Source organism: Barbus barbus (genome assembly GCF_936440315.1).
Source record: "Barbus barbus genome assembly, chromosome: 48".
Lineage (NCBI taxonomy): Eukaryota > Metazoa > Chordata > Actinopteri > Cypriniformes > Cyprinidae > Barbus > Barbus barbus.
Window position 1 is genome coordinate 23,189,950 of NC_136726.1, and position 15,376 is coordinate 23,205,325.

The 15,376-nt window shown below is 35.5% G+C and overlaps 1 protein-coding gene across 1 annotated transcript in view; it reads left to right on the forward strand.

Annotated features, from left to right (window-relative positions):
* The window catches only part of nell2a (neural EGFL like 2a), a 108,729-nt gene that overhangs the window by 69,152 nt on the left and 24,201 nt on the right, over positions 1 to 15,376 (forward strand). The window contains exon 13 of the mRNA XM_079412203.1: positions 963 to 1,088. Coding sequence (XP_079268329.1) covers positions 963 to 1,088 — 126 coding nt within the window. The remainder of the gene's footprint in view (positions 1 to 962; positions 1,089 to 15,376) is intronic.

A 15,376-nucleotide genomic window follows, 5' to 3' on the forward strand; every position in this document is an offset into this window, starting at 1 on the left:
TTAAATTAATATATTTTGTTGTTGTGTGTTTTTGTAATTTTTTATTATTATTATTATTATTATTATTATTTTTTTTTTTTTAAATATGCTTATACAGCTGTTATTAAGTTACAATTAAATTACTAAGTAACTCATATTGTGACCCTGGAGCACAAAACCAGTCATAAGGGTTAGTTTTTCAAAATTGAGATTTATGCATCATCTGAAAACTGAAAAATAAATAATCTTTCCATTGATGTATGGTTTGTTCGGATCGGACGATGTTTGGCTGAGATACAATTATTTGAAAATCTGGAATCTGAGGGTGCAAAAAATATTTTAATATATAAAAATTAATAATATTTTAATAATAAATATTTTTAATCTAAATATTGAGAAAATCGCCTTTAAATTTGTTCAAATGAAGTTCTTAGCAATGCATATTACTAATTAAAAATGAAGTTTTGATATATTTACGGTAGGAAATTTACAAAATATCTTCCTGGAACATGATCTTTACTTAATATCCTAATGATTTTTGGCATTAAAGAAAAATCAATAATTCTGACCCATACCATGTATTTCTGTCTATTGCTACAAATATACCCCAGCGACTTAAGCCTGCTTTTGTGCTCCAGGGACACATATTATTATGAGGTATTTTAGTACATGAAGTTAAACAAAACAAAAATTAGAAATGTTGCCTTGCCGCTAGCTGAAATAAGATATGTTTATGCTTTTATATATTACATTATATATTTTGCAAAAGATTTGACAGGGTTTTCAGTTCGTGCTTATTTCAAGTAACAGAAATGTTTTTTCAAGGTTTTAGTAAACTATAATAACCCTGTACTGTAAATATCTGACATATCGCCCACCCCGTGGTAAAAGACTTCAAACCAGCAGCCCTCAGCGTTCTCCGTCCACAGCATGTAAAGTCTCCCGGCGTGTGAAGCTGAGCTGATGTGATGTTTTCTGCGCAGATATCGATGAGTGTGTGGAGGGGAGGCACTACTGCCGTGAGAACACACAGTGTGTGAACACCGCCGGCTCCTTCATGTGCATCTGCCACACAGGATTCATCCGCATCGACGATTACTCCTGTACAGGTGAGAAACACAGACTCCCATCAATACCATCACATTCACTCTCATACAGCTGCTGCTTAAACATCTGAGACATTTCTCCACTCGATCCACATAAACAGCATGAGAAAGAAAGCATGATGACAGTATATTTGGCTTTGTCTCATTGCAAATGCATATATATATATATGACAAAATCTGCCAACATAGTAAGACACAATATTTAAAATATACAATCTATGAAATAAAATCTTAAATATATTATGCAGTATTGCTTCTGTTGTTAAATTTATCTCATTTTAACTGTAAAAGTAGACAAAATTAAGATTGTGTACACAGTCATTTCCGGTCATTGCACATAAATGTTCGCTCTAAATCCTGGCTGTCAATCATATCAATGTAAAAACATTAAACTTTGTGTCTTCCACCGGAGGCTTTGTGTGCACAGTCTTTGTTATGATAGTCTGGATTCATCTCAGTGCAGCATGAAGTGCTCCATGTCCTTCAAGGGTTTCAACAAGAAAACAGCTTTTCTAGTAATGATACAACAACACGCTGATGTATCAACCACCCACAATGATTTAGCAGCATGTTATCACACTAGCAACTGCATATGAATACCCTAGTAACCACCCAGAACACCCTTACAATGATATAGCAACATGTTATCACCCAAACATTCCCCTATTAATGCCCTAGCAACCACCCAGAACACCCTAACAATGACATAGTAAAATGTTACCACCCTAGCAACCCTCATCAATGCCCTTGCAACCACCCAGAACATCGTAACAACAATACTGCAGTACATTAACATCTTAGCAACCACCCAGAACTCCCTAACAACATTGCAAAATGTTATCACCCTAGCAACAACCCAGAATACACTAACAATGATATAGCAACATGTTATCACCCTAGCAACCCCCATCAATTCCCTAGCAACCACCCAGAACACCCTAACATTGATATAGCAACATGTTATCACCCTAGCAACCCCCATCAATTCCCTAGCAACCACCCAGAACACCCTAACATTGATATAGCAACATGTTATCACCCTAGCAACCCCCATCAATACCTTAGCAACCACCAAGAACATGGTAACAACAATACTGCAACGTGCTAACACCCTAGCAACCACCCAGAACACCCTTACAACATGTTATCAACCTAGCAATCATCCAGGACACCCTTAAAATACTGCAAAACATTAAAACCCTAGCAACCCCAGCAGAATACCAGTGTTTACAAGTCTTGTCATAACCGTATCTGGGGTAGAGGATGCTATGGCAGCAATACAAGATACTTGTGACAATCTGATGTCTCGAGTGCCTTTGGGTCTCGCTCCCTGTTTGTGCCATCGATTAGTCTGTCGATCAGTTTCAACACTTTGTATAAACTGTTGAGATTCACTAGATTCACAGGACTCACCGGCTACATGCTGAGGGGGTCCGTGATGACCATCTGCTGTGTGTCCAGCAAGTAACTTTGTTTCAAGAACCGCAATCCTTTGTAGAAGTTTGTGGCAGTTCATGCAGCAAGTAGATTCCACGGGAGGCATTTTCTCTCGTCTGTTTGAATGTAGACAGCTGTGTTTTTCTGTCTCCGGAATGTAAACTGCTGGCAGTGGGAGGCAAAGAGTCTTCTTTTTCCAAAAACTGTGTTATTTGAGCACTATGCTGATCTGCTGAAGTTAAAATCTTAGAGAGATCTGAGAAAAGTACAAAAATAGGAAGCATAGCAATAAGCAAGAGCGTCCGAACAGTAGCAAAGCCGGAAGTCATTGGTAACATATAGCAACATGGTACCACCCTAACAACCTCGTCAATGCCCTAGCAACAACCCAGAACACCCCAATAATCATATAACAACATGTTACCACCCTAGCAACCCCCATCAATGCCCTAGCAACCACCCAGAACACCTTTACATTGCAATACATTAATTTCCTTAGCAACCACCCAGAACAAACTAGCAATGATATAGCAATGTTGCCATCCTAGCACCCCCATCGATGCCCAAGCAGCCACCCAGAACACTAACAATGATGTAGCAGGTTCACACCCTACAAACCACAGACAAATGTCTTTATTATGATAATCTAGATTTATCTTGGTGCTACATGAAGTGCTCCGTGTCCTTCAAGGTTTTAAACGATGTTTTAAAAAAAGAAAACAGCTTTTATAGAGCCGAGCGCACTGTATTTCTCTCCTTTGTGGAGTTATTGATTGAGTTGCGCGAATGCGGTAGAGAGCGTCCCAAAGCACCTCACCAAAACTGATAAACACTTTTAACGTTTAATTCCTTGCATCCCCCCAGAGATGAATATGAGAGTACTGATGGATTACATTCTATTGCACGGATCAATATTAAAATGTCTGTGAGCTACAAGAGCCCGGCATTCCCAGAATCCATCAGTTCGTGTGATTAATTCGACTCCCTGCTGTAATGACACAGTCAGATTCTCTTGTCACAGTCAAGAGTTTGTCAGCCTCACGTCGACTTACCGAGATGGAGCCGTACAGCCGTAATCACAGTCTCTGTGTGTGCTGGGATACGAAACCCCTCGACGCTCCGGCATGAGCTGTTGCTTATGAAAATAAAATGAATAATAAGACCATAAAGCACCTTACAGAAGCACTGAGAATACATGCTCTTAATTGCAGGAAGTTGCTTATCCTGAAAGCTCTGTATGAAAATTGAAAAGTTCATTGAGTCAGAGCAGTGGTGCAGTGCTCATGTTCACACATTGCTGAGGTGTTTTTGCGCCCTACATGTTGCTTCAGCTCAACCAGTGGCGTCAGTTTGGGATGGGGTTTCCTGTTTCCCTAATAAATTATCCATGAGTAGTGTTTGGGAAACCTGCTTGGAAACATCATGGCAGTCACACTAGCAATGACATACTGATGTGCTAACAACCATTTAGAATACCTTAGCAATGATACAGCAACACATTAACACCCTAGCAACCACCCAGAACAACCAACAATGTCATAGCAACACATTACCACCCTAGCAACCACCCAGAACTCCCTAACAATGATATAGCGAAGTTACCACCCTAGCAACCAACCAGAACACCCCAACAATGGTATAGCAATATATTACCACCATAATAACCCCACAGAAAACCCTAAAAAATATATAGCAACACATTAACATCCTAGCAACCACCCAGAACACCTGCTTGGAAACGTCATGACAGTCACACTAGCAATGACAAAGTGATGTGCTAACAACCACCCAGAACACCCTTTCAATGGCATAGCAACATATTACCACCCTAGTAACCACCCAGAACACTATAACAACGATATAGCAACAGATTAACACCCTAGCAACCACCTGCTTGGAAATGTCATGACAGTCACACTAGCAATGACATAGTGATGTGCTAACAACCACCCAGGACACCCTATCAATGGCATAGCAACATGTTACCACCCTAGCAACCACCCAGAGCACCCTAACAATGATATAGCAACACATTAACACCCTATCAACAACACAAACCATACTAGCAATGATACAAAAACATGCTAATAAAGACAATGACCTTAAAACAATGTCAGAAAACATTTACAACTTAGAAACTGCATATAAATGATCTAACATCCACCCACAACATCCTAATACCCTGGTAAACCCATAGCAACACCCTAGCATCCATCCAGAACACCTAACAACAACAACAACAATGCAGTACATTTACACACTAGCAACTGCATATAAATAACCTAACATCCACCCATAACACCCTGATATAGCAACATGTAACCACTCTAACAATCCCATCAATGCCCTAGCAACCATCCCTAGCACCCTAGCATCCAGAACACCCTAGGGGGGCAATAAACAAAATTTCTCAAGAGCAATTTTTGAAGGGGACACAAATAATAAAGCCAAAATCGTACTTATGAGGATAGACATGTGCACACAGCATGGAGACCCCCCTCCCCATGTTTTACGCCCTGACAATAGCAATAGCAACATGTTATCACCCTAGCAACCGCCTATCAATGCCCAAGCTACCACCCAGAACACTGAAGCAATGATATAGTACACATTTACACCCTAGCAACTGCATAAATGATCCAGAACACCCTTGCAACTATATCAACCACATGTAACACTGTAGCAACAATAAAACAACAGATAACACCCTAGTAACCACCCAGACCACCCTAGAAATGATATAGCAACACATTAACTACTCTGAAAACCAATCTTTGAACAGTGAGCAAATCCAAGGTTGTGGGTTCGATTCTCAGGGAATGCATGGACAATGCACCTTGTATGCACTTTTTGGATCAAAGCATCTGCCAAATGCATCAATGTAATTGCACAAATAACGACCCCATCTGACATTGGCGGGACAAACAGAAAGTCCCGCCCCAAAATCACGCCATTGCCAATACGGCTGTATAGGGCCGCTCAAGCAACCAGATTGCAGTTTCATTTGATGCATGAAAATAAAATACTTTTTTCCAGAGTTGTGTGTTGCCAGGGTGTTTCATTATGTAAAAGCTGCTTTGAATGATATTCTGGGAATATTCGTACGTCTGTATTGGTTTCTCCGTCCTTGCAGATTCTATTGTTTCAAAGCGAACCGGTGCCAGGCTCCGCTCCGCTCTGCCAACTTCTCCTCTGCTCGTCCCAGCGCTACTTTAATTTCATCCCCCTCTTTTTGAGCTCCACTTCATGGAAAATGAGAATAAAAACCCGCTCCCAATGCACACCAGCTGTACGTAATCAAAAGGCACCCATACGTTGCCCCGAAACCGCCCAGCTTTTAATGAGACGGAGCCGCTCTCATGCCTCAAACACAGAACATATCGCACATTGCAGCTTTGAGGAGAGTGCAAAATGAAGTTCTACGCTACTTCCTCATAATAACGCCACAGGTGCTGTAATTAATAGCTCTGTTTGCTTAAGACGGAAACCCAGAGAGAGGTTTTCCTCGTCCTCCACGCAAACACACTTCACACACGGCTAATCCAGACCTGCGACGACCCCGCTAGCGCTAATGAAACGCTTTCTCTCCTTCTCCGCGGAGAAGGTAATTAGTTGTGAAATGCCGAGCGCAGTGGTTTGTTCCTGGAAAAACTATATTTATAAATGTTTGATTGGTCGTGTGCAGATGGCTGCTGGCTTTATGACTGAGCTTGCAGTTCTGAGCTGGAGTTACCAGGCCTTAAACAAACGCTCATCTGTTAAAGCGCCTCGGATCTGACAGATATGGATGAGCTGAAGCGTTCATGTACTTATGGATTGTACTATGTAGTCAGTGGTTATTGTGAAGAACACTGTCAATTTAACAGCTTCATTTATGCACTTGGCTGATGCTTTTTATCCATTGCACTCAGTTCATGTAACGTTATGCAAAAAAGATACAAAATTGCTTGATATAAAGTCTGCATGGGGTCAGAAAGATAAAGTTATTTTCCCTTTGAATTAAGTTTATTTTTCTGACCCCCTTGGGAGGTATTTTCTTCTTGTTTTAAATATAAACTCACTTAATTTTGATAGATATTTTCAGTCATTTTGCATCTCAAGTAGAGCAAGACAAAAATACTGAGTAGGATTTTATATATATATATATATATATATATATATATATATATATATATATATATATATATATATATATATATATATGTAAAATATCTATGCATTCTTAAATCAACATCTTTACTTGAGAAGCAAAATGACAGGATATACAGTCTAATTTTCTGAAGAATGTATTAAAAATAAGTGAGTTTCTGCATAAAACAAGAAAACACTGACCTCTGTACTTTTCTGACCTCATTAGCAGATATTTCTCTTCTTGCTTTAAGCAGAAACTCACTTCATTTTTATACTTTTTTATAGAAAAAATAAACATAATAAACAATAAACAAAGCTAGATTCAACATACTGCACTGTAAAAAAAATCTGCAGTATTTTTGTCTCATTTTCAGTTAATATATATATATATATATATCTGTGTATTTAATATTTATAAATATTTATTGATAGATTCTCATTTCATCAATTTTTCACCTTCAAAATGTCATGTTGAATTACTTGCTTTTTTATTGTAACTGTTTGTGAAATTTAATAGCAATCGTTTTTACACCAAATTTCTGTCAACATACAGTCAATAACATGATCATTTCCTCACCCTAATGTCGTTCCAGTACTTACTGTATACTTCTGTGAAACACTAAAGGAGGCGTTTGTTATATGCAAACGATAAAAAAAACAAACAATGCATTTTTTTTATTTTTGAGTTGAACTGTTTCTTTAAGCAAAAGTGTCCAGCTGCACTTCATTTAATCTCATTGCTGTCTAGTAGAAACTAGAGATTGCCTTTCCTCTGTTTCTGTGTGTGTGTGTGTGTGTGTGTGTGTGTGTGTGTGTGTTGGGGCCCTCGAGTGTTTCCAATGCACCTGACGATTAGCCCCATAATCTCTGGCTCTGTTATTAGTCTTTCCTGCGGTGTGTAAGAAAGGTGTTATCTGAGATACCAGCATCGGCTGACTCCGCACCACTGTGTGTGTGTGTGTGTGTGTGTGTGTGTGTGTGTCCGTGGCCCATTCTTCACCGCCACGGATTAGAAAGGACCAATTCAGAGTGGCCGCTGGCGGTGCTGTATCTCACCTCATACACATCCGACTCCTGGATCCTGTTCTTTTCCCGCAGAGGAGTCGTGGACGGAGACCTGCGGTTTTGTCAGGGGGATTATGGGAAATGAAAACCTTCATTTTAGAGTTCGAGAGCCGGGCTGCTTTGGCCATGACTTCCTCTTTTGATCGGACGACTTTCATTCAGACCCAAATTTCAGACGCTTTCAGGTGAATAAAAAACGAGCGCAACTTTTAGTTGGAGGAGAATCTTTATAATTGAACGTTCTGCTGCTTTCATGAGGTTACATGAAGGTTAATGATGACAAAGACTAGCTGAGAGGACGCCGCAAATCATAAAGAGAGAGAAATACTGCAAAATTCTTTACATACTGTATATGTAAATATATTTAGAAAGAAATATGTAATTCAAATTTACTCGAGAAGCAAAGTATAGGTAGATATTAAGTCATGTTTTCAGAGATTATATCTTGAATTCAGTTTATTTCTCTGACCCCTTTGGCAAATGCATCTCATTACTGTTTATTACATTTATACTTAAAACAAGAAAAAACTCAAAATAACAACAACTACTTGCCAAACGGGTAAATTAAACTAATTTAATCCAAGATTAAATATATTATCTGAAAACAACCAATCTTACAAAACTTTCATTCTCAAGTAAATGCATCCTTTTTTAAGGGATGTTTATAATGTGTCGTGTTTTGATTGGTTATTTTAGTATTATATATATATATATATATTATTTTTTTTTTTAAGTATTATATATCAAGGTTATTAACATTAATAATACATTTATTTCTGTTGGATATTTAAGTAATTTTTTTTATGTGATTGTCATTTTTAAATATTCCTAAATATTTTTTATTATGATTTCAGTTATTATTTTCTATAATTTTGTTATTTGCTTTTGTCATTTTTATTTGTTGTCTTATTATTATTATTATATTCCTAAAGAGTTTAAATAAATTTTTATTTTTATTTTAGTTTTATTTCACTTGGTATTTTAAGTAATTTTGTTACTTTTGTCGTTTATTTTTAAATATTCTCTAAATAGTTTTAATTAATTAATGTATTTATTTGTCAGCTTTTCTTTTAATTCTGTTTGTATTTTTAGTTTAGTTTAGTTTGTATTTTATATGCTTTTTTCTTTTTTATTCTTTTAAAAAAAATGAGAAATAGTTGAATTTATTTATGTCAGTTTTTATTTTAGTTAGTTATTTAGAAGTACTGAATTTCTGAACTAGTTTAAGCAGCGTTGGTTGAGCAGCATCAGTGCAGGATAAACTAAGATGATTTCCAGTCAAACAGCATGTAAAGAGATGAATGTCATTTCCAGAGCTCAGGCTTTCTCTGTGGCTCTCTGCGTGAAGCTTCTCTGTGTGTTTCTGAGGCGACATCAGTAATTGTGAGTCTGTGATTTTTGTTTTCATTTAAGACGTCAATCACGTGACTTCTGTGCGCGACACAACGGCCCAGACGACTGCAGCTGATGCACACATGCTTTATACCACAGAAAGATCACGTTTTACTGCATCACATCTGCTGAATCAAATACAATACGTTTCTTAGTCATTTCTGCTGATTTCACAAATAGTGTGTTTTGCTCTATCACTTTCTCACTAAATATTTTGTAGCATTTTTGCTTTTGACAACCATTTTTAGGTGATGAAGGGCATTAAAGCTGATACACACTGGATATAATTGAAACAGATATAGTAAAACAATGTAAAAAAAGCAAAAATGCACAAAAAAAAAAGTATAAATAAACAGCTAAAAAATTTGCATCATAACTTTTCATACTGTCCCTGCTAAAAAAAAAGAAAAAGAAAAAAAAATGAATGAATAAATATTTAGTTTTCATACTGTCACAGTAAAAGTAAAATGTATAAATAAAAATGACATCCTTTTCATACTATCCATGTTAAATATAGATAAACATAAAAATAACCTATGAACTAAAAATGCAAAAAAACAAAATTGCATCCTTGTCTTTTCATATTCGCCTTTTTTCTCAATGCAGTAAAAATGAAAAAAGTGCTTTAAAGTTGGCATATAGAATTAAAAAACTTCACCCTTATTTGTGAAAAAAACGTTTTTGTTTTTTTTTCATTATTATTGCCATTTTTGGACTCTGCATCATCAAATGAGATAATATTATGGCTTTTTTGCAAATCAGCAGAATTGTTTTTAAGATGAAAGCATGCGTGTGATTTGAGGCCGCAGCGGCGCAGACAGATGTTACAGCGCAGAGAGCAGAGGCGTCCCTCATGACTGCCTGTACATAATTGATTGTTTATCTGCAGGCTGCATGAATGACAGACGCACAGCAGTGTCTCCATCCACACACAGGTGTGACGCCTCTGACCTTCAGCTCATCCTCTCATTTCTCTCGCTGTGTGTGTGTGATAATGCAGTCTGCTGCATTCATCTCTTTGGGATTGAAACTGTCATTTTCAGTTTGCATGAGAGAAAAGTAAGTCAGGACATGCTCTGAACGACACTGATGGCTTTCAGGCCTGTTTAGAGTGACGCAGTGCTTCTTACAGCTGAGAAATACTACAAATACAGCGCAAATATTAACATTACACTGAGTTAATCTAAAGCGTCGAAGTGAATGATGGTATGGTTTTATACTCATATCAAACTCTTGCATCTCTTTTTTATGATTGGACTCCAATCATAACAATTTATGTCATGGCCAAAAACATCGGCACCCTTAGTAAATATGATCAAAGAAGGCTGTGAAAATTAATCTGCATTGTTAATCCTTTTTATCTTTTATTTAAAAAAATTCCCAAAAATCTAACCTTTCATTGGATAATAAGAATTTAAAATGGGGGGAAATATCATTATGAAATAAATGTTTTTCTCTAATACACATTGGACACAATTATTGGCACCCCTAGAAATTCTTATGAGTAAAATATCTCTGAAGTATATTCCCATTCATATTCACAATTTTGATCACTCCAGGGTGATTATGAACATGAAATTATCCAGCCATGGCTTCCTGTTTCACAGAAATATAAACAGGAGGGAAAACAAAGCCCAAATTCCCTTAATCATCCATCACAATGAGAAAAACCAAAGAAAAAATAAATAAATAATACATTTTATATATCATAATAAAGAGATGCAAGAGAGTTTGTTATGAATCATTCAGTCATTTTTATTTTTTCTGCAGGGATACTATGAAAAGAAAATGGAAATATATACATACATATATATATAATCTATAGATAGATAGATGGGTAATACAATTTACTTGAGAAGCAAAATATTGTAAAATATTAAGACTTGTTTTCAGAGATTATCTTGAATCTAGTTAATTTTAATTTATTTTTTTTATAAATGCTTAAGTCTCACTACAGTTTATTATATTTATGCTTAAAACAAGAAAAAAAAAGTCAAAAGTGAGAATAAAAAATAAAATTCAAGACTTCTTCTCTGAAATATATGATCAGAAAACAGCAAATCTTGCTGAACTTTAATTTTCAAATACATTTATTAATTATAATATTATATTAATACTTTTAGATTCAGTTGTTATTTTGCTTTAACTGTTTTAACAGCTTTATTCTGAAAGTTACAGTATGTTTTTATAGTTTAGCTATGTCTCGGTTCATGATTTAACCCTTTAATGGATCTAAAGCACATATGGGACATGGTTTATTTATTCGTCAGTTCTTGGCTCTGGTGAATGTAGTAATGATGGGAAATGTTGGCGGCCTGCTTTGATATGAAGCCAGTGTTTGTTTCTCTCTGATTTTATATTAATTAGAGGACTTATGACAGCTCTGAAGGCATTTTGTGTAATAAAAATATAATTTTCATTCACACCTGCGAGGTGCATCCACACAGGCTCTAGAATGAACACTCGCCGAGAGCCAAATGTTAATAAAAACAGGCTCCACCGGGTCACTCGCCAGCTGGACCCAAACCACAACACTGTGTCAGCTTTAGAGAGAAATACATCACGATATTCTGATGATAACGATCTGAGGGAATTACATCTGACACACAAACCCTGAAAACATCACTCCTTCAGTCACTTCATGTGTCTCGAGAAAGAACATCCACCCTAATAAACAAACAGCATCCTCTTCATACTGGCCCTGCTAAAATAATAATTAAAGGAATTAATAAACACATTTTATTCTTTTTTCATGCTGTTCCTTTTTGAATACTGTACTGCTTATTGTCCCGGTTTTAAAAAACATACAAAAAAACCTGCAAAAGTGAAATAATTAAATATTGCAGCCTTTTCTTTCCATACCATGAATGAATGAATACATAAATAAATATAAATGATTAGTTAATAAAAATAAATAAAAATTGCATTCTTGACTTTACATACGGTCACTGTCAAAGAAGTAAACAGATAGACAAATAAAATAAATAAATAAATAGAAAGGAATGAATAAATATTGTATTCGTTTCTTATACGGTCCCTTTTTGAATACTATGCTGTTTATTGTCCCTGTTAAAAAATGCTAATAAATAAATACTGAATCCTTTTCATATTGTTCCTATAAAAGCAATACTATCAATCAATCAATCAATCATAATATTAAAAATAAATATTGCATTCTTTTCTTTTTAGACTATTCCTGTTTAAAAAAATAATAAAAATGCAAAACTGAAAAAAAAAAAAAAAAAAAAATGAAGGTAATATTAAAAAAAAAAAAAATCTATCCTGTTCTATACTGTCCCTGTAAAAAAAAAAAAAAAAAAAAAAAAAAGTTAAAACAAACAAACAAATAAAGTGAGTATGGTTTCATGGTCAGTACATTTTCTCAAATATAGTCAATTATGTTTGCAGTTTTGAAGGCTAATTTATAATTTAATTTAATTGATTTAGTTGATAAGAAGAATGCCAGATCTTACTCTCTCATACAAACAGACCTTGAAACATGTGAAGCCAGACGTTTATATACAGAGTTTATCCAGATCAGCATTACTGACGCCGAGCGCTTGATTATAGCAGCAATAACATCATCTCACAAATATTCTTGTTCGGTACGGTTTGTTTTCCGTGTCATATTTCCACCAGCAGATCCAGCTGATAATCGCTCTGCTATGCAACAGAAACGGTGATATTTGTTTGTTAAACGATCCTCCAGGTTCAGATCGCTTGTGTTTGAGTGTAGAAATGCTCAATGAAAGCTCACGCTGTAATTATTCCCTCCTTTGTGTTTATTTCTGCTGGGAGTTTGTTGGATGATTTTATGAAATCTCAGAGATGAATGTATCCCACAATTCCTCCCCAACAGATCTCAGGTCAGCTGGAGGGCAGGAGAAAAACCCCCACACATCTACAGCTTTCTGCTTGTACAGTGTTGTTTTAGTATTAATGAGACACTTATATTTTATTAATATTTTAATTTTATATTTTCAGTTTTTTTATTATGTTGTGTTTTTGTCATTTTTATTAGTGTTTTTTACATAAATTGTTTTCATTGTTTGTTTTTTTCAGTTTATTAATTAATTTTTTACATCAAGTTCAAGCAAATGAAAATGTTGCCCTGGAAACTAGATTAAATTAAATAAGTTTGAGAGGTTTTCAAATATTTTATTTCAATTAAGTTAAGGTTTGTTTCACATTTTTTTATGGCTTATTTTAATATAATTGCGATACTATTATACATTTATTCATATTTGAATTAGGTTTTATTTGATATTTTCTGTTTTCATTTTAATTCTAGGTAAGGTTTTCGTTATTTTGTTGTGTTTTTGTCACTCTTATTTTTTTAAATGACTAGATAGTTTGTATCATTTAATTTTTATATCAGTTCATTTTAGGAAAAACAATTATTTTAATGTTTTGAATGGTTTATTTTAGTATCAGTGAGATTCTATTAGTTTTATATTTTCCATTTTAAATTTGTCAATTTAATTTTTTCATGTTTTCATTGTTATTTTTATTTAAATCATTTTAGTACATCAAGTTAAACGATTTCAGCAACAAGCTGAAATAAAATGTTTTTTATATTGTCATTTCAGTTTACTTCATTTCAATTAACTTTTTAAATGATTGTCATTTATTTTAGTATCAAGTTTTATTTGCATTTTGAATTAATTTTGTATTTTTATATTTTCTGTTTATATATATATATATATATATATATATTTCATAGTTTTTATTTCTGTTATGTTTGTTAAATGTCTATTTTTTTTATTTCAGTTTTAGTTATATTACTACTTCAAAAAATTTTTTTAGTTTTAGTAACAATAACACATTTCTGAGTTAATAAGGGGATATTCACTGAAAAATGAGCTAAATTGATCTGTGAGGAACTGACTGGCTGCTCAAAAGCATCTCTATATAAAGTTGGTTTGATAACTTGCAAAAATGCAATATCCTATAAACATTTGTGAATAAGCACCGCTTCCATCCAACGAGTCAAAGAGAACAAAATCACCACTTCCTGATAAACTGGCACTAAATATCACTAATAAAAGTAAGAGAAGCCACTGAATATAATCATTTTCATATTTAATAAATTAGTTGCGCCTCAGAGCGAGCATACAAAGTACAATAAATGCAGTCATTGCTTTCGGAGGTGGATGCTGTAAAAGACAATTATACAGAAATACTTTGACAACAGACTTTGCTCAGGCATTTCAGAACGACCATAACATCTCAGATGCTGTGCAACGAGATCGGTCCGCTAGTTAGCATAGCGCAAAGTCACATGACTGTCTGATGCGCTTGGAGGAACTTAATGGGCAAATGTGTTTCCATTATTCACATTAACCCTTTATCACATGAGTACAAAAACCACCTAAAGCGAGCGTAAAAACTTTGCGAATTAAAGGTGCACTAAGTGATTTTTGCCAAACGATGTTGCTATTTGAAAGCACCAAAACAAACACGCCCATACCCCGACAGGACCTCGCCCCTATTTTGAATCCTCCGCCCCACAGGTACGTACACAACCCTGGCATAGCGACGATCGTGGAAACAAGCGAAGATGACAGGAGCATATTCAAACAAAAGCCAGCATGGATGAGTTGTGTGAAACAAAGTAAAATCAAGGTTACTCACCTATCAAGAAGAAGAAACGCAACCTCGGCATCCAATTGAGTTCTCTCCAACGCTGGAAAGCTGCTCTGATATTTACTTGCCTGATCGTAACCCTTCTTTTGAATGTTTTGTTCTTGTTACGGCCCATAATAATAGGATGAGACGCCAACAAGTGATGTCAACGGGATTCCGACCCCAGCCAACAGATCACCAAAACAACACAAGCTTAAATGATTTATTAAAGAAGAATATAGGAAATATAAAGAGCATTAGCTTCGGAGAGGCCCAAGGCCAAAATAACACAAAAGAACTAAATAAAATAAATATAAATGACCTAATTACAAAGAAGAGAAAATACAAATGAACTTCCCTAACTCCCTAAACAAAAACCCACCGACAAATCAGATCAAGATAATAGCAGACCTCTCCTACGCTCTAATGAATTTTCGTAGGATAAACAGAATAAATCACGAATCGATACAGCCACAATCAATAACCACGAAGCCGTTGGTGGAGGCGTAATCCGGAGCTCTTCACGCCACGACAGCCGACACCAAAGTGAGCTCCCCATGTGTTGGTAGCTCCGCCCCTTTTATAGTCACCCGCTTCAGGATCCACCAATCACGTTCCTTAATGAAGAGCCAATCCCTGCA